General features: G+C 37.4%; 1 protein-coding gene across 2 annotated transcripts in view; it reads right to left on the reverse strand.

The window, feature by feature from the left end:
- EFCAB13 (EF-hand calcium binding domain 13) overlaps positions 1–21,698 on the reverse strand; it is a 108,435-nt gene that overhangs the window by 63,828 nt on the left and 22,909 nt on the right. The window contains exons 7-8 of one of the 2 annotated variants that reach the window (XM_044250373.1): positions 14,237–14,380; positions 3,460–3,531 (exon numbers count right to left, since the gene is read on the reverse strand). In XM_044250373.1, the coding sequence (XP_044106308.1) occupies positions 3,460–3,531; positions 14,237–14,380 (216 nt within the window). The remainder of the gene's footprint in view (positions 1–3,459; positions 3,532–14,236; positions 14,381–21,698) is intronic. The other variant, XM_044250374.1, reaches the window with a different exon arrangement.

Below are 21,698 nucleotides of genomic sequence, written 5' to 3' on the forward strand. Positions count from 1 at the left end.
GATACAATACATTAACAGAAGAAAAAATAAGAACCATATGATACTCTCAATAGATGCTGAAAAGGCATTTGGCAAAGTACAGCATCCTTTCTTGATCAAAAATCCTCAAAGTATAGGGATAGAGGGTACAAACCTCAGTATCATCAAAGCCATCTATGAAAAACCCACAGTGAATATCATTTTAAATGAGGAAAAACTGAAAGCTTTTCTCCTAAGGTCAAGAACATGGCAGGGATGTCCACTATCACCACTGATATTCAACGTAGTACCAGAAGTCCTAGCCTCAGCAATCAGACAACAAAAAGAAATTAAAAGCATCCTAATTGGCAAAGAAGTCAAACTCTCACTCTTTGTAGATGAAATGTTATTTTATGTCGAAAACCCAAAAGACTGCATTCCAAAACTGCTAGAACTCATACAGGAATTTAGTAAAGTGTCAGAATATAAAATGAGTGCACAGAAATCAGTTGCATCTCCATACACCGACAGCAAGACAGAAGAAAGAGAAATTAAGGAGTCAATCCCATTTACAATTGCACCCAGAACCATAAGATACCTAGGAATAAACCTAACCAAAGAGACAATGAATCTTTATTCAGAAAACTATAAAGTACTCATGAAAGAAATTGAGGAAGACACAAAGAAATGGAAAAATTTTCCATGTTCATGGATTGCAAGAACAAATATTGTGAAAATATCTATGCTACCTAAAGCAATCTACACATTTAATGCAATTCCTATCAAAATACCATCCATTTTCTTCAAAGAAATAGAAAAAATAATCCTAACATTTATATGGAGTCAGAAAGACCAGGAATAGCCAGAGGAATGTTGAAAAAGAAAAGAAAAGCAGGTGGCATCACAATTCTGGACTTCAAGCTCTTATTACAAAGCTGTAATCATCAAGGCATATGATATTGGCACAAAAACAGACACATAGATCGAAGGACAGAACAAAGAGCCCAGACATGGACCCTCAACTCTATGATCAACAAATCTTTGACAAAGCAGGAAAGAATGTCCAATGGAAAAAAAAAACAGTCTCTTCAACAAATGGTGCTGGGAAAATTGGACAGCCACATGAAGAAGAATGAAACTGGGCCATTTCCTTACACCACACACGAAAATAGACTCAAAATGGATGAAGGGCCTCAATGTGAGATAGGAATCCATCAAAATCCTTGAGGAAAACACGGGCAGCAACCTCTTCGACCTCAGCAGCAGCAACTTCTTCCTAGAAACCTCAAAGGCAAGGGAAGCAAGAGTAAAAATGAACTGCTGGGACTTCATCATGATCAAAAACCTTTGCACAGCAAGGGAAATAGTCAACAAAACCAAAAGACAGCTGACAGAATGGGAGAAGATATTCACAAATGACATACCAGATAAAGGGCTAGTATCCAAAATCTATGAAGAACTTATCAAACTCAACACCCAAAGAACAAATAATCCAATCAAGAAATGGGCAGAAGACATGAATAGACATTTCTGCAAAGATGACATCTGGATGGCCAACAGACACATGAAAAAGTGCTCCACATCACTCGGCATCATGGAAATACAAATCAAAATCACAGTGAGATACCACTTCACACAAGTCAGAATGGCTAAAATTAACAAATCAGGAAATGACAGATGTTGGCAAGGATGCGGAGAAAGGGGAACCTTCCTACACTGTTGGTGGGAATGCAAGCTGGTGCAGCTACTCTGAAAAATAGCATGGAGGTTCCTCAAAAAGTTGAAAATACAAGTACCCTATGACCCAGCAATCGCACTACTGAGTATTTACCCTAAAGATACAAATGTAGTGCTCTGAAGGGGCACATGCACCCAAGTGTTTATAGCAGCACTGTTCACAATAGCCAAACTATGGAAAGAACCTAAATGTCCATCAGCAGATGAATGAACAAAGAAGATGTGGTATATATAAACAATGGGATACTATGCAGCCTCAAAGGAAATGAAATCTTGCCATCTGCAATAACATGGATGGAACTAGAGGGTATTACGCTTAGTGAAATAGATCAATCAGAGAAAGACAATTATCATATGATCTCTCTGATATGAGGAATTTGAGAGGCAGGCCGAGGGTTATGGGGGGTAGCAAGGGAAAAAATGAAACAAGATGGGATCAGGAGAGAGACAAACCATAAGAGACTCTTAATCTCATAAAACAAACTGAGGGTTGCTGGAGGGTGGGGGGTAGGGATAGGGTGGCTGGATTATGGACATTGGGGAGGGTGTTTTCTATGGTCAGTGCTGTGAAATGTGTAGGACTGATGATTCACAGACCTGTACCCCTGGGGCAAATAATACATTATAAGTTAATAAAAATAATTTAATTTTAAAAATCAAGCATATAGGGGTGCCTGGGTGAGTCAGTCAATTAAGCATTTGTTGGACTCTTGATTTCACCTCAGGTCATGATCTCAAGGTCATGAGACTGAGCCCCACATTGGGCTCCATGCTGGGTATGCAGGCTGCTTAGGATTCTCTCTCTCTTCCTCTGCCCTCCCCCACATCTCCCTTTTAAATTAAATAAGTGAATAAATAAATAAATATATTTAAGACCAAGCAAATAAATAAAAAAGACAATTATTAATTCAAAGAGGGAAAAATTTTCTGAGGAAAATACAAGTAACCACAAGATACTATATAGCTCAGCTATAAAAGTGTTCACATAAACCTACTAGCATAAATTCTGAATTAAACCTTAATCAAATTTCCATGTAACTATATTGGGAGTGTGGATAGGTATGGGAAGAGTAAGTGGATATGGTGAAGATAAGGAGGATAAAACAGCTAAACCCTTATTTTTCATAATTAGGAAGTTTACTACATCTACCCCAAATTTTAAAAATCAACAAGTAAAATTACAACATGTTTTTTATTGTCATGAAGACAAATGTCAAGTAATCTTCTAAAATATTTAAAATGTTTGCCTCTGGAGAAGTTGAGGAAATGAACAGATCAGAGACTGTTTTATTTGCTGTAAGCTTATTACAACTGTATAATCCTTAAAATTATATACATAGATAATATTGGTCAAAAGATACTTGGACAAATTAGAGAAAGAATAAGAAATGACAAGATATATAATAGGAAGAGATTTAAAAAGTACTTAATGAAGAAAAACTGAACTAAATCATGAATGATAGTGAAGAATATACTAAAAATGTTTAGCTGTCAGTATCAGGATGTTCAAATGACCCAAGATTTGCAAATTAAATATCTTTTTTCAGTGTTACTATTTTGTTTTAAAGTTTACTTTGTATTAAAAAAAATACTAAGGGAAAGATAAAAGTAGAAAATTAAGAGATAGTTATGTAACCAAATTTAATTAGGTATATTTAGGATATTAAACCTTACCTCCCTAATTTAAGAGAGCAATGGTTTCAGAGAAGGCTTTAAAACTTGTATGATAAACAAAGCTTATCATAGCAACAAGAGCTCACTTACAAAAACCCTCATACTGGTGCTGTAGTTCATCCAAAGTAAATATAATATCTCTAATATCCACCCTGTGGTTACCTGTAATAGAAAGAATAAGTTCAAACATTGTCTTTCTTTTTTTGAACATAAATATCACTTCCATCCTATTCTAGTATGAAAATAACAAAGAGATGTGTGGAATGCGGACTGGATGGCCAGCTATTATAGGTTTTAAATAATAACTGGAATTGCAAATTAATAATTCAGTACACATTGAAATGTAAGACAAAGACCATTATTTTCTTTTCTCCTTATTAAGAGTTTCCCGTCAAAATAAATTCGTCACCTTTTAAGCTTGAAAGCTAGGTAATCAGGATAATATTTTAATAAAACACTTTTTCTGAGAGTTTACCAGGGCAAAATTTCAAGTTTTAACTCTATTCTTCCTCACTATATCATGAGCTCTTCAAGAGCAGAGAAGGTGTCATTTGTTTCCCCAAGGCCTGGCAAAGTATCTACTTAGCAACACTTAAAAATTATTTTTTAAGACTTTCTTTATTTATTCATGAGTGACAGAGAGGCAGACAGAGAGAGAGAGTGGGAGAGAGGCAGAGGCAGAGGGAGAAACAGGCTCCCCGCAGAGCAGGGAGCCAAATGCAGGACTCAATCCTATGACCCTGAGATCATGACCCGAGCCAAAGGCAGATGCTTAACCAACCAAGCCACCCAGGCGCCCTTAAAAATTATTATTTTTTGTCTTGCTAATTTTGGCCATTCTAACTGCTGTAAAGTGATATCTCAATGTGGTTTTAATTTGAATCTCCCTGATGGATAGTGATGATGAACATTTTTTCATGTGTCTGATAGCCATTTGTATGTCTTGATTGGAGAACTGTCTGTTCATATCTTCTGCCCATTTTTTGATATGATTATCTGTTTTCTGTGTGTTGAGTTTGAGGAGTTCTTTATAGATCCTGGATATCAACCTTTTTTTTTTTCAATTTATTTATTTTTAGAAAAACAGTATTCATTATTTTTTCACCACACCCAGTGCTCCATGCAATCCGTGCCCTCTATAATACCCACCACCTGGTACCCCAACCTCCCACCCCCCCCGCCACTTCAAACCCTTCAGATTGTTTTTCAGAGTCCATAGTCTCTTGTGGTTCACCTCCCTATCCAATTTATCGCAACTCCCTTCTCCTCTCTAACACCCCTTGTCCTCCATGCTATTTGTTATGCTCCACAAATAAGTGAAACCATATGATAATTGACTCTCTCTGCTTGACTTATTTCACTCAGCATAATCTCTTCCAGTCCCGTCCATGTTGCTACAAAAGTTGGGTATTCATCCTTTCTGATGGAGGCATAATACTCCATAGTGTATATGGACCACATCTTCCTTATCCATTCATCCGTTGAAGGGCATCTTGGTTCTTTCCATAGTTTGGCGACCGTGGCCATTGCTGCTATAAACATTGGGGTACAGATGGCCCTTCTTTTCACGACATCTGTATCTTTGGGGTAAATACCCAGGAGTGCAATTGCAGGGTCATAGGGAAGCTCTATTTTTAATTTCTTGAGGAATCTCCACACTGTTCTCCAAAGAGGCTGCACCAACTTGCATTCCCACCAACAGTGTAAGAGGGTTCCCCTTTCTCCACATCCTCTCCAACACATGCTGTTTCCTGTTTTGTTAATTTTGGCCATTCTAACTGGTGTAAGGTGATATCTCAATGTGGTTTTAATTTGAGTCTCCCTGAGGGCTAATGATGATGAACATTTTTTCATGTGTCTGATAGCCATTTGTATGTCTTGATTGGAGAAGTGTCTGTTCATATCTTCTGCCCATTTTTTATATGTTTGCCTGTTTCGTGTGTGTTGAGTTTGAGGAGTTCATTATAGATCCTGGATATCAACCTTTTGTCTGTACTGTCATTTGCAAATATCTTCTCCCATTCCGTGGGTTGCCTCTTTGTTTTTCTGACTGTTTCCTTTGCTGTGCAGAAGCTTTTGATTTTGATGAAGTCCCAAGAGTTTATTTGCACTTTTGTTTCCTTTGCCTTTGGAGACGTATCTTGAAAGAAGTTGCTGTGGCTGATATCGAAGAGATTACTGCCTATGCTCTCCTCTAGAATTCTGATGGATTTCTGTCTCACGTTGAGGTCTTTTATCCACTTTGAGTTGATCTTTGTGTATGGTGTAAGAGAATGGTCGAGTTTCATTCTTCTACATATAGCTGTCCAGTTTTCCCAGCACCATTTATTGAAGAGACTGTCTTTTCTCCACTGTATATTTTTTCCTGTTTTGTCAAAGATTAATTGACCATAGAATTGAGGGTCCATATCTGGGCTATCTACTCTGTTCCACTGGTCTGTGTCTGTTTTTATGCCAGTACCATGCTGTCTTGGTGATCACAGCTTTGTAATAAAGCTTGAAATCAGGTAAGGTGATGCCGCCAGCTGTATTTTTGTTTTTCAACATATCCTTAGCAATTCGGGGTCTCTTCTGATTCCATACAAATTTTAGGATTATTTGCTCCAGCTCTTTGAAGAATACCGGTGGAATTTTGATTGGAATGACATTAAAAGTATAGATTGCTCTAGGCAGTATAGACATTTTAACAATGTTTATTCTTCTGATCCAAGAGCATGGAATGGTCTTCCATCTTTTTGTGTCTTCTTCAATTTCTTTCATGAGTGTTCTATAGTTCCTCGAGTACAGATCCTTTACCTTTTTGGTTAGGTTTATTCCCAGGTATCATGGTTCTTGGTGCTATAGTAAATAGAATCAATTCTCTAATTTCTCTTTCTGTATTTTCATTGTTAGTGTATAAGAAAGCCACTGATTTCTGCACATTGACTTTGTATCCTGCCACGTTACTGAATTGCTGTACGAGTTCTAGTAGTTTGGGGGTGGAGTCTTTTGGGTTTTCCATATAAAGAATCGTGTCATCTGCGAAGAGAGACAGTCTGACTTCTTCATTGCCAATTTGGATACCTTTTATTTCTCTTTGTTGTCTGATTGCTGTTGCTAGGACTTCTAATACTATGTTGAACAAGAGTGGTGAGAGTGGGCATCCTTGTCATGTTCCTGATCTCAACGGGAAGGCTGCAAGATTTTTCCCATTGAGGATGATATTTGCTGTGACTCTGAAAAACAATGTGAGGGGTTTGAAGCGGCGGCGGGTGGGAGGTTGGGGGCACCAGGTGGTGGGTATTAGAGAGGGCACGGATTGCATGGAGCACTGGGTGTAGTGCAAAAGTAATGAATACCATTATGCTGAAAATAAAAAAATTATTATTTTTTAAAAGATTTTATTTATTTATTTGACAGAGAGAGAGATCACAAGTAGGCAGATAGGCAGGCAGAGAGAGAGGGGGAAGCAGGCTCCCTGCTGAGCAGACAGCCCGATGCGGGGCTTGATTCCAGAACCCTGAGATCATGACCTGAGCCCGAGGCAGCAGCTTAACCCACTGAGCCAGCCAGGTGCCCCCAAAATTATTTTTGAATGAATAAAATAAACTGAAGGCTGTAAAGAATAATGTAATGTCCACATTGTGGATAGCAGAAAACCTTTTATTTAGCATCTTCTATATGTCTGGCACTCATAAGTATAGTTTCCTATCATTCCTGCCCTTGCCTTTGTCTAAGACCATTTTCCTTCTTAGACAGTGTATGACAGAGAATGGGTTCAGAGGCAGTGACCTTAAATATGTCATTCCAATTGCACACAGAGGTAGAAAATGCTTTTCCCAATAGTTCTTGCCTCCAAATGTTTGACTTTGCTTGACATCCAAGGTGAAAAAGAGCAGGAGCTGACTTCCCTACCTATAAAAACACAAGGTTTATTCTTCAGTCTATGCATAAGAAATCAACTGCTTCTCCAAAGGAGAAGGGCATATTGTCTGTATCCGCTCTCCACTTAAAAAACTACCTTCTCTGGAAAGAGGTTCAGTATCAACCAGTGAGAATGCAGTAGCTAACTCTAGATTCACTAGAACTTGCTCAAAAGTTATTTCTTGCCTCTATACAAAAATAGATCTATCACAAACCTCCCAAACAAATATTATCTATTTAAATAGTCCCTGGTGGCCAAAGAAGCATTACAGAATCTGAAATTACTATTTTGGCTCCTATCTGGCTTATCATAACCTTAATGAATAATTCCTAGTTGAGACTGAGGCAATCAGTATAGTTATAGACACAATTTATTTCATAAGGTAAGTTCAAAACAGCCTCCCATTCTCATATACGTACTTCAGGAGGAAATTCAACCTAGAAAATATAAATAACTAGTGTGAAAAAAAATATCCTAATCATCAAGGTCATATTCAGGGCAACATTACTTTGAAGGTGCTAAGTGACTATTAATACTATATTTTCACAATCTTCACAACAGCTCCACAATATAAAAAACCTCCTCTATCAAAAAAAATATACTAGTCACTACTTTTCACCCAGTTAAATTATCAGATTACTAATCACCATGAGAGAAAAAAACTACTACACCAAAATATCCTATTTCAAAAACAAAACTACCTGACACTCCCAGAACTCTCACCAAGTTATTTCCCATATTTCTCTTGCCATATCTTAATGAAGCAAATGCTTGTTGGACTTCCTTGCAAATTCCAATGATGTAATTCTTCCCTCTCATTGTGAATACTCATAAAATGAACATATTCCTGGCGGGGGGGGGTGGGAGGTTGGGGTACCAGGTGGTGGGTATTATAGAGGGCACGGCTTGCATGGAGCACTGGGTGTGGTGAAAAAATAATGAATAATGTTTTTCTGAAAATAAATAAATTGAAAAAATAAATTTAAAAAAATGAACATATTCCCCACATACCATTATTACTCAAAAAAATCAAAGCAAATACAAAAACAAGAAGTTAAACAGTACCTATAACAGGGTGTTATGCCTTCTACTAGTTACATCACTCCTTACTTCAAAATTCTGTTACAAAAGAATGCATATCTCCTACCTAGGTAATCCAAGAATTCTGGCATTCTGGGGTCTTTGGCATTCTTTCCTTTAATATTTAAATTAAATAGTTCAGATCCCAGACCATACACGATATGAACATAAATCAGTACTCCCTCCAAAATTTAAGGATTCCTGAGTGTTTTATACTCTTGCAATTGATTTGTATTTCTTCTACTCCCCTGGACTCTCGATCTCACTTACATCATCATATTCTATAGGTGTTATAAGTCTCTCCACCACAAGCCTACCTAACACAGAACCTATAGATATTTCTCCTTTGAATCCCACCAACACTACTAACACAAGGCTATTGTACATAACCAACTTTTACTAGATAACTTGCAATTAATGGGAGTATGGGAGTTCTTTATAGTACAACAAGCAACATCAAACTATTGTCCCGAGGCCTATAGTTACTCTCTACTGATTGTAGGACCCCCAATCCACTCTTAGCTGCCTTCAGTCTTCTTCCTCCAGCTTCCAATTAGCCACTATGGTAATCTAAATTCCTGTTGTTTACCTTACCTTTCGGCTCAAACTAGGTGTCTCCCAATAGGCTTTAACTTCCATAATCAAACAAACCTATAAAAATGATTTTCCTAGTGAAAAGACAAGGACCTTCCCTGTGAGGAATTTTATCTTGGGTCACAACCAGCTTATCAAAATGACATAGTGAAGAATTCTTGTTCTGTCTGGTTAGAGGAGATGGAGTAAAGGGTGAGACTTATTAACTCATTCAATATATATTTGTTGAGCAGTTAATATGTAACATAAGCACTGTACTAATAGGTACTGAGGATACAATAGTGAGCAAAAAGTAGACATGATATCTGCTTTCCTAGTGCTATTATTTGAGATACAGGTCTTAATAAAACAATAAGAAATAAAAATTGCAACTGCGGTTAGGGCTCTGAGAGTGATATGAGAATCTGAGCTCGATAGAGAAGCCATGGAAACATCTCTATAGAGTTGAGTTTAAATCTAAAGTAGAAGTAGGAATTAACTAGGAGGAGCAGAATGTTCCAGGGAAAGAAAAGAACACATGCAAAAGCTATGGCAGGAGGAGGCAAGGCATACAACCAAAACTCTGTGAAGGCACAGTAAGCTAAGCAGAATGTGGTCTGTGACAAAGCTGGAGACCTACCGTAAAGGCCAGATATGGCAAACCCTTGACCACAACATTAAAGGGTTCTTCATCCCAAGAGGTATTTTTAGATTTTGTGTAGGGAGGTAACATGATAAGATGTGTATTTTTTAAAAAGAAGATTATTCTGACTAAAATGCAAAGGTGGAAAGACCAGATACATGTGGACTTGTGCCCTAAAGACTATTTAATAATATGGCTTGAGATTAATCTTTAAAATCCATATTTTGTGGATATCTTCATTCCTCACAACGTCCCTCAACTTATGTCTACCAACCCAGAACCCACCATAAATGACTACCTAGTAAAATCCATGTAGCCTGGGGTGCCTGGGTGACTCAGTCAGTTAAACGACCAACTACTGATTTTGACTCAGGTCATGATTTCAGGGTTGTGAGACTGGGCCCCACATCAGGCTCTATGCAGGGTGTGGAGTCTGCTTAAGATTCTCTGTCTGCCCCTCTGATTCTTCTCCATCTCGAAAAAAAAAAAAGAAAAAAGAAAAAGAAAGAAAGGAAGAAAGAAAAGGAAAGGAAAGAAAAGAAAAAAAAAACAAAAAGAAATCCATGCAGCCTGGTTCTATATTCACACCACATTTCAGCAACCAAGGGCCCCCTATAAAGCTACCACTAACAAATGACATAAACCAGTGGAAGTCCACTGAAAGGATGTCATGTCTGATTATTTTTCTGCCATTTTTATATTTATACAAACTATTCCCTCAGTCTAAAATATCTTTCTCATTCTTCATTACCACCTTCAACCAATTAACCCCTACTGATCCTTCAAGATTTAGATCAGATATAACATCCTCTGATAATCTTTCCCTGGTGCTTCCAGGATACATTTGCAGCCTAGCTACATTCTATAATAGTATTTTATATACAACATTATAATTCTCATTTTACTTGACTCTTTCCACACTAGAACGTTGAGGTCCTTTGGAATAAGAAGTGTGTTCTATTCATCTGTGTATCACCTAGCACAGTTCCAAGCACAGTAGATATTAAATGACTAAATGAATGGATAATCAAAGAATCAATAATTTGTCAGCCCACTATTACCAGCCACCCCCTCATGACATGTAAATATGTAATACAAAACATCTGCTAAATATATTTGTAATGTTTAAAAGATATCTACATTTTGCAGAGTAACTGAATAACATAGGAAGATTATGTAATCAAAGCTATCTAAAAAAATTTTTATAGATTTTGGACACTAGTCCTTTATCTGATATGTCGTTTGCAAATATCTTCTCCCATTTTGTCAGTTGTCTTTTGATTTTGTTAACTGTTTCCTTTGCTGTGCAAAAGCTTTTGATCTTGATGAAATCCCAACAGTTCATTTTTGCCTTTGCTTCCCTTGCTTTTGGCGATGTTCCTAGGAAGATGTTGCTGCGGCTGAGGTCGAAGAGGTTGCTGCCTGTGTTTTCCTCAAGGATTTTGATGGATTCCTTTCTCACATTGAGGTCCTTAATCCATTTTGAGTTTATTTTTGTGTGTGGTGTAAGGAAATGGTCCAGTTTCATTTTTCTGCACGTGGCTGTCCAATTTTTCCAACACCATTTATTGAAGAGGCTGTCTTTATTCCATTGGACATTCTTTCCTGCTTTGTCAAAGATTAGTTGACCATAGAGTTGAGGGTCTATTTCTGGGCTCTCTATTCTGTTCCATTGGTCTATGTGTCTGTTTTTGTGCCAGTACCATGCTGTCTTGATGATGACAGCTTTGTAATAAAGCTTGAAGTCCGGAATTGTGATGCCACCAACTTTGGCTTTGTTTTTCAATATCCCTTTGGCTATTCGAGGTCTTTTCTGGTTCCATATAAATTTTAAAATTATTTGTTCCATTTCTTTGAAAAAGATGGATGGTACTTTGATAGGAATTGCATTAAATGTGTAGATTGCTTTAGGTAGCATAGACATTTTCACAATATTTATTCTTCCAATCCAGGAGAATGGAACATTTTTCCATTTCTTTGTGTCTTCCTCAATTTCTTTCATGAGTACTTTATAGTTTTCTGAGTATAGATTCTTAGCCTCTTTGGTTAGGTTTATTCCTAGGTATCTTATGGTTTTGGGTGCAATTGTAAATGGGATTGACTCCTTAATTTCTCTTTCTTCTGTCTTGTTGTTGGTGTAGAGAAATGCAACTGATTTCTGTGCATTGATCTTATATCCTGACACTTTACTGAATTCCTGTACAAGTTCTAGCAGTTTTGGAGTGGAGTCTTTTGGGTTTTCGACATAGAGTATCATATCATCTGCAAAGAGTGATAGTTTGACTTCTTCTTTGCCGATTTGGATGCCTTTAATTTCCTTTTGTTGTCTGATTGCTGAGGCTAGGACTTCTAATACTATGTTGAATAGCAGTGGTGATATGGACATCCCTGCCGTGTTCCTGTCCTTAGTGGAAAAGCTTTCAGTTTTTCTCCATTGAGAATGATATTTGCGGTGGGTTTTTCAAACTCAACACCCAAAGAACAAATAATCCAATCAAGAAATGGGCAGAGGACATGAACAGACGTTTCTGCAAAGAAGACATCCAGATGGCCAACAGACACATGAAAAAGTGCTCCATATCACTCGGCATCAGGGAAATACAAATCAAAACCACAATGAGATATCACCTCACACCAGTCAGAATGGCTAAAATCAACAAGTCAGGAAATGACAGATGCTGGCGAGGATGCGGAGAAAGGGGAACCCTCCTACACTGTTGGTGGGAATGCAAGCTGGTGCAGCCACTCTGGAAAACAGCATGGAGGTTCCTCAAAATGTTGAAAATAGAACTGCCCATGACCCAGCAATTGCACTAGTGGGTATTTACTCTAAAGATACAAACGTAGTGATCCAAAGGGGCACGTGCACCCGAATGTTTATAGCAGCAATGTCCACAATAGCCAAACTATGGAAAGAACCTAGATGTCCATCAACAGATGAATGGATCAAGAAGATGTGGTATATATACACAATGGAATACTATGCAGCCATCAAAAGAAACGAAATCTTGCCATTTGCGACAACATGGATGGAACTAGAGCGTATCATGCTTAGTGAAATAAGTCAAGTGGAGAAAGACAACTATCATATGATCTCCCTGATATGAGGAAGTAGTGATGCAACATGGGGGCTTAAGTGGGTAGGAGAAGAATCCATGAAACAAGATGGGATAGGGAGGGAGACAAACCATAAGTGACTCTTAATCTCACGAAACAAACTGTGGGTTGCTGGGGGGAGGGGGATTGGGAGAAGGGGTGTAGGGATATGGACATTGGGGAGGGTATGTGCTTTTGGGTAAATTGGAAGGGGTGGTGAACCATGAGAGACTATGGACTCTGAAAAACAATCTGAGGGGAGTGAAGTGGTGGAGGGGTGGGAGGTTGGGGTACCAGGTGGTGGGTATTATAGAGGGCATGGCTTGCATGGAGCACTGGGTGTGGTGAAAAAATAATGAATACTGTTTTTCTGAAAATAAATAAATTGGAAAAAAAATAATTTTTTTAATTCATGAAATTTAGGTCTCCTAACTTGTGAAACCAATGCCCTTAACACTACAGAAACTATCTCTACACAGACAAGAAATAACTACTGGAAAAGAGTTAAATTTGAAAAGAAAATAAATCCATTTTTCTCTTAGATTTTTACCAAACATACCAAAATACAATTTTAGAAATTTCTCATTTAATTGTCCTAGGCTATCTCTTTTTTTTTTAATTTTTTAAATTTATTTTCAGCGTAACAGTATTCATTGTTTTTGCACCACACCCAGTGCTCCATGCAATCCGTGCCCTCTCGAATACCCACCACCTGGTTCCCCAAACCTCCCACCTTCTGCCCCTTCAAAACCCTCAGATTGTTTTTCAGAGTCCATAGTCTCTCATGGTTCACCTCCCATTCCAATTTCCCTCAACCCCCTTCTCCTCTCCATCTCCCCTTGTCCTCCATGCTATTTGTTATGCTTCACAAATAAGTGAAACCATATGATAATTGACTCTCTCTGCTTAACTTAATTCACTCAGCATAATCTCATCATCACTAGCCATCAGGGAGATTCAAATTAAAACCACATTGAGATACCACCTTACACCACTTAGAATGGCCAAAATTAGCAAGAGGGGAAACAACATTTGTTGGAGGGGATGTGGGGAAAGGGGAACCCTCTTACACTGTTGGTGGGAATGCAAGTTGGTGCAGCCACTTTGGAAGACAATGTGGCGATTCCTCAAGAAATTAAAAATAGAGCTCCCCTATGACCCTGCCATTGCACTACTGGGTATTTACCCCAAAGATACCAATGTAGTGAAAAGAAGGGCCATCTGTACCCCAATGTTTATAGCAGCAATGGCCATGGTCGCCAAACTGTGGAAGGAGCCACGATGCCCTTCAATGGACAAATGGATAAGGAAGATGTGGTCCATATACACTATGTAGTATTATGCCTCCATTAGAAAGGATGAATACCCAACTTTTGTAGCAACATGGATGGGACTGGAAGAGATTATGCTGAGTGAAATAAGTCCTAGGCTATCTCTTACCATAAGACATCAGTAAGCAGTGATGATGGCAAAAGGCAAGAATCAAGAAGAAAAAGAAGGAGAAATAAAGGGTAAATCAGAAAATTGATATCCAAGAAAGATATATATACATATTAATTCAAATAACTCACTGTCTATAGTAGCATGTTTTATCACTTCCTGAAAAGTTTCAGGGATTACAGGGATATCCATGCTATCCAAAACAGCAGCCAGTTCATCAGTGGCAACTCGACCACTTTTTATCCTACAGAAAATCTTCAAGGCATTCTGGAATGCTGCAAAAAGAAGAAATTAAGAAGAAGAAAAAAAGAAATTATTTTACCATAAGAACCAACAGCTTTTCTTGGAGGAGCTAATTTTGTGTCAATAATCTACCAGAGGAAAATAACATAGGCATAGGGTTTTCTAAAATTTTACTTGCAGGTAGGCATTTGCTCAGTTCTGATATTCTTTGTAAAAAATACAATTTTTGCTATTATCACTAGTGATATAATATTAGCAATAATAGCCGGTATTTACTGAATGCTATTTATATGCTGAGCATTGTGCTAAAAGGTATGGGTTCTCTCAGTATAGGATATTCACCTCTTAGTTAAAACTTTTAACTGAAATAATTTCTTACCAGCGGTATAATCTATAATAGCAGGACAGCTTAAGTCAAAATTTGAAAGCATCATTAATTGCTTGAAAATGTCATTTAGAAAAAATAGTATAAGAGGAGAATGGGGAGGTGAACCAGGAGAGACTATGGACTCTGAAAAACAATCTGAGGGGCTGGAAGTGGTGGGGGGGTGGGAGGTTGGGGTACCAGGTGGTGGGTATTATAGAGGGCACGGATTACATGGAGCACTGGGTGTGGTGAAAAAATAATGAATAATGTTTTTCTGAAAATAAGTAAATTGAAAAAAAAGAGGAGAATGGAATAGATCACAAAATTTCTCTTTAGATTTTTTATCATATTACAAAGAATTGAGCAGTGGTTTAACCACTACTGAAAGAACTTCTATTTCTCCACAGAAACTTCATTTTCAAAAAAAGAGAGAGAGAGAGAGACTTCATTTTCTTATGCTAACATAAGGATCAAAAGTACTAGAAAGAACACAGAGAGAATTTTTCCTACACAAATGTCTTTCTTAAAACCAAAACAGATTGATACCTGGTCCTAATGCTGAATGTAAGTGCTCCTCAGACCACTGCATCCCTCAATTTAATTTGATAAGGAAACACAATTCCCATAATCAATTCCAGAGAGCAAACCCACTTTATAGTCAGAATTTCTTGGAATTCAGGCTATAACAAGCATAATGATCCAAAAGATTTTAGATTTGCACAGGAGGAAGAACTGAGCATTATTCATTTATTCAACTAGTAGTTATTGATCAAGTGAGCAAAAGTGGCAGAGGAAGGATGCCTGAGAATCCTCTCCTCCATAAAAGCAATGAGAACACTGGCAAAAGTTGTCAGAATCAACTTTTCCCAAAACTCTGGATATAAATAAAAGGATTAAAGCAATCCAAAGAGTGTTTTTTCAAGAAAAATGGCTGAATCTCAGTAATAGTGAACTTTGTGGCACTTTAACTTGTCATATTCCCATATCATCATCCCAGCTTCCCAGGAATATTTAAAACTGAGAGCCTATAATTATGCTGAAAAACAGTAGCCTCGCAGCCAATGGGAAAGAATGAGGTTAAATTTCTTCAAAGCCCCATTCTCTAAGAACTGTCATTATTAGATCTGTTTGGTGATTCTGTGGAAGACCCTACTTACAAAACTGTCCTTATTTTACCTGACTCAAAGCTTGCCCAGTGCAGATTATTTTCCCTGGGAGTACTCACTAAAAACAATCAGAGGCAATTAGTTAACATTATGACTGCCTGAAGTGGTAGTTGGAATAAGCACCAGGTGTTATATGTAAGTGATGAATCACCAAATTTCCCTCCTGAAGCCAATATTACATTAGATGTTAACTAACTAGAATTTAAATAAAACTTGAAACAACAACACAAAGACAGATTCTGAAGCCCTGGTCTTCAATGTTACTGCTACTCTTCCAATAGCATACTAATTTTAAAAAGTCAAATAAACCCATAACTATACAAAGAATAAAGATAAAAGCAACATAAATTTCCCATCCAGGGCATGCAAAAATGATGTATTTTGATTAATATCCTACTTGGATACCTTTCTATGTCTTTTTACACACATCGATGACTGTGAACATTTCACCCAAATAAAACAGTAGATATGGTCTACTATCTTTCCACTCAGAAATTTCTAAGTCAATAAAAGCAGCTGGAGCAAACAAAAGGCTAGCAAAGAGCTTAAAAGGAAAATCTGGGAAATAAGATGTCCATAGAGGCTTTTGAAAAGTGCCGACATATTCCTGAGCATCTAGATGGCCATCCATCTATGGCCACACATGGATAGGGCCATACCCAGGAAAACCTGAACAGGTCCTGAAATCTCACCTCTAGCTTACCTTGAGGATACACATAAGCAGGAAGTGAAGGCTAAGGAAGAGTTGAAAACTATTTGAGTGTGGAAGGCATGCCCCAGTGCATGCACATATTCCCTCTGGTTCTCTTCTACCTAATAATTGACAACTAATTTTGCCTTATAAAGGCATCATAAAGATACAGGCACACATATAAATATAAACTATAATACAAAAATAAATATATATATAATATAAAAATATTAAAAAGTTATATTCATTGTGAAATTATTTATAACACTAAGATAATTAGAACTAATTAAATATTCAATAATAAAGGACTAGTTAAATAAATCATAGTATATCTGCATTCTTCAGATACCATGTAGCTATTAAAAAGTAATAGGCTGACCTACACCAACTGGCATGGAAAATCTTCCAACATATTATTTAGTTCAAAAAAAATCATGCTAGACAATAAAGTACTTGGCATGATCCCTTTGTCTTCAAGTAGAAGATAACTCTATTTTTCCCTTCTATTTTCTTGGGTCTCTTGATTGCTAACTGTATGCTTGATTTTTTCACTTGCCTCTGTAAGATTTAGGTCCTCTTGTTCTCCTCTGCCTAGTAATTGATAACTCATTTTGTCTTATAAAATAAATAAGATATATTCATAATTGCATATAAAAATATCCTAAAGTCAACATTAAATTAACAATCTAGGAAGGATTAAAGAGGGTCTTTTACATACTTTTTATATTTTGCTTGGATATTTTATAAAGTAGCATATTCAAGGATTAGGCATATTGTTTTAAGAGGTAAAAAAAGAAACCTGGGACTTTGTTAGTCTCAAAACATTTGACAGTAAACAAAAATAAGGTCAAAATAGCAATCTGGGACTTGAAAAACAAAGGAATACATGGGAGCTAAACTTTGGCTTGAAAAGTAGGTAGCACTTAGGAAACCAAACATACATATAAATCTATAGTCAAGAAAAAACTTGGTTTTCAAGATGACATAGGAGAACCAGGAGAAACCCAATGCTATAGGAGTTAAGCAAAATGCCAAGTAGGAAGTAAGGATTAACAAAAGAAAAGCAAGCCAAGCATTATATCTATATTGTTAATTGCTGCATATGGTTGACATTTAATAACATTTATTACATTAAGGAATACATAAACATTAAAGTTTTTCTAGCCTTTTGCTTGCTTATCCAGTTATATGAAGACTATCACATGCATACATCATTGATTCTAAGAAAATACAGTGAGGTTGACTACAAAAATATGTAATCCCAAGGACTGATTATAGGAACTTGATCTTGCCTAATGGAAAAACCAAGGAACTGGTTTTTGTTGTGTTGTGTTGCGTTTTAAACCAAGGAACTGTTAAAATTAGGTCAGAATACTAGAGATATCAGACTATTGGAAGCAACGTTTCTATCACTAACATGAATAGTTCTTCCTATCACTTTCTTTGCAATTTATATGTAGTATAACTAAAAGTTGTCAGGAGTACAGCATCCTTTCTTGATCAAAACTCTTCAGAGTGTAGGGATAGAGGGTACATTCCTTAATATCATCAAAGCCATCTATGAAAAACCCAGAGCGAATATCATTCTCAATGGGGAACAAATGAGAGCTTTTCCCCTAAGGTCAAGAACACGGCAAAGCCTTTGCCTTCAACTCAGGTCATGATCCCAGGGTCCTGGGATTGAGCCCCACATCGGGCTCTCTGCTCAGCAGGGTGCCTACTTCCTCCTGCCTCTCTGCCTACTTGTGATCTCTGTCTGTCAAATAAACAAATAAAATCTTTTTTTAAAAAGTGGGGGGGGGGTCCTGGGTGGCTCAGTAGGTTAAAGAACACGGCAGGGATGTCTACTATCATCACTGCTATTTGACATAGTACTACAAGTCCTAGCCTCAGCAATCAGACAACAAAAAGAAATTAAAGGCATCTGAATTGGCAAAGAAGTCGTCAAACTCTTACTCTTTGCAGATGATATGATAGTTTATGTGGAAAACCCAAAAGACTGCACCCCAAAACTGCTAGAATTCATACAGGAATTTAGTAAAGTGTCAGGATATAAAATCAATGCACAGAAATCAGTTGCATTTCTATACACCAACAAGACAGAAGAAAAAGAAATTAAGGAGTCAATCCCATTTACAATTGCACCCAAAACCATAAGATACCTAAGAAGAAACCTAACCAAAGAGGCAACGAATCTGTACTCAGAAAACTATAAAGTACTCATGAAAGAAACTGAGGGAGACACAAAGAAATGGAAAAATGTTCCATGCTCATGGATTGCAAGAACAAATATTGTGAAAATGTCTACACTACCTAAAGCAACCTACACATTTAATGCAATTCCTATCAAAATACCATCAATTTTCTTCAAAGAAATGGAACAAATAATCCTAAAATTTATATGGAGTCAGAAAGACCAGGAATAGCCAGAGGAATGTTGAAAAAGAAAGCCAAAGCTGGTGGCATCACAATTAGAAATGGTGGAAATCACTTCAAGCTCTATTACAAAGCTGTAGTCATCAAGACAGTATGGTACTGGGACAAAATCAGACACACAGATCACTGGAACAGAATACAGAATCCAGACATGGACCCTCAAACTCTATGATCAACTAATCTCTGACAAAGCAGGAAAGAATGTCAATGGAAAAAAAGTCTCTTCAACAAATGGTGTTGAGAAAATTAGACTGCCACATGTAGAAGAATGAAACAGCCATTTCCTTACACCACATACAAAAATAGACTCAAAATGGATGAGCATTTTGATTTTGATGGATTCCTGGAATCCATCAAAATCCTTGAGGAGAACACAGGCAGCAACCTCTTCGACCTCAGCAGCAGCAACTTCTTCCTAGAAACATCACCAAAGGCAAAGGAAGCAAGGCCAAAAATGAACTACTGAGACTTCATCAAAATCAAAAGCTTTTGCACAGCAAAGGAAAAAGTCAACAAAACCAAAAGACAGCTGACAGAATGGAAGAAGATATTCGCAAATGACATATCAGATAAAGGGCTAGTACCCAAAATCAATAAAGAACTTATCAAACTCAACACCAAAAGAACAAATAATCCAATCAAGAAATGGGCAGAAGACATGAACAGACATTTCTGCAAAGAAGACATTCGGATGGCCAACACACCACTAATGAAAAAATGTTCCACATCACTTGTCATCAGGAAAATACAAATCAAAACCACAATAAGACACCAGCTCACACCAGTCAGAATGGCTAAAATTAACAAGTCAGGAAATGACAGATGTTGACAAGGATGCGGAGAAAGGGGAACCCTCCTACACTGTTTGAAATGCAAGCTAGTGCAGCCACTCTGGAAAACAGCATGGAGATTCCTCAAAAAGTTGAAAATAGAGCTACCCTAAGACCCAGCAATCTCACTACTGGGTATTTACTCTAAAGATACAAATGTAGTGATCTGAAGGGGCATATGTACCCAAGTGTTTATAGCAGCAATGTCCACAATAGCCAAACTATGAAAAGAACCTAGATGTCCATCAACAAATGAATGAATAAAGTTATGGGATACACACACACACACACACACACACTGGAATACTATGCATCCATCAAAAGAAATGACATCTTGCCATTTGCAACAATGTGGATGCAACTAGAGGGTATTATGCTTAGTGAAATAAGTCAATCAGAGAAAGACAATTATCATATGATCTCTCTGATATGAGTAATTTGAGAGGTAGAGTGGGGGGTCTGGGGGATAGGGAAGAAAAAAATGAAACAAGATGGGATCAGAAGGGAGACAAACCATAAGAGAATCTTAATCTCACAAAACAAACTGATGGTTGCCGGGGGGAGGTGGGTAGGGGGAGGGTGGTTGGGTTATGGACATTGAGGAAGATATGTGCTATGGTGAGTGTTGTGAAGTGTGTAGGACTGATGATTCACAGACCTGTACCCCTGGGGCAAATAATACATTATATGTTAATAAAAATAATTAATTTAAAAAAAAAAAGAAAAGAAAACTAATCTAGGGCATCGGGGTGGCTGAGTCAGTTAAACGTCTGCCTTTGGCTCAGGTCATGATCCCAGGGTCTGGGGATCAAGTCCCACACTGGGTTCCTTGCTCAGCAGGGAGCCTGCTTCTTCCTCTCACTCTGCCTGCTGCTCCCCTTACTTGTGCTGTCTCACTCTCTCTCTCAAAATAAATAAAATCTTTGAAAAGAAAATTAATCTAGCAGTTGTGTGCATCCAATGGAGATTAAAGAAAGAAAATTAGGTACCATGCAAGGGTTCCACATTTTTCAGTGCCTTTTATGAAACAACTCATGTCTAATTTTTTTCAACCTAGACTACTGGGGGAAAATACTGAAAACATTCTGAAAGGGGAGCCTGGGTGGCTTAGTCCTCAGGCATGTGCATTCAGCAAAGGTCATAATCCCAGGGTTCTAGGATGGAGCCCCACATCAGGATCCCCATTCAGTGGGAAGCCTGCTTCTCCCTCTCGCACTCTCCCTGCATGAACACCTGCTCTCGCTGTCTCTCTCTCTGTCAAATAAATCAAATCTTTAAAAAAAATTCTGAAAAAAATTTAAATTCATATAACCACCCCACCTTAAAATCAGTTACAATCACAACCATTCTCTTCTATAATTTTGAAGAATCATATTTTTTACCTGGATCCTGAGAGACCAAATAACAAACATTGTTCACAGCCTTAAGGAAATCTGAAAAGTCCAGCATTCCATTAACTGTAATAATGGTTCAAAAACAGAGTGAAAAAAAAACTGCATTAGCACACTAAGAATATGAGATAAAAATGCAAACTAAAAATGTGAATAGATTTAACTGATATTAGAATACCATAATCTATACACAATAGTCAACATTAACATTAAATATAGAATGTAAAAAGAAAATATACCCAAAAAAGTACATATTGTAATTATACAGTAGTGCTCCACAATAATAAGAATGATACAGACTAGAATTAAACATACTACAGTGCTCTTTGCTCAAAGCTCTAATTATTATATTTGTAATTAGGTGCAAAAAATCATGCAACATGTCAATTTTATATACATAATGGTGTTAACGTGAAAGAATAGGATTGATTTCAATGCCCTCTATACCAGTGGTTTTGGGGAAGACTGT

Source organism: Neovison vison, chromosome 5 (assembly GCF_020171115.1).
Source record: "Neovison vison isolate M4711 chromosome 5, ASM_NN_V1, whole genome shotgun sequence".
Classification (NCBI taxonomy): domain Eukaryota; kingdom Metazoa; phylum Chordata; class Mammalia; order Carnivora; family Mustelidae; genus Neogale; species Neogale vison.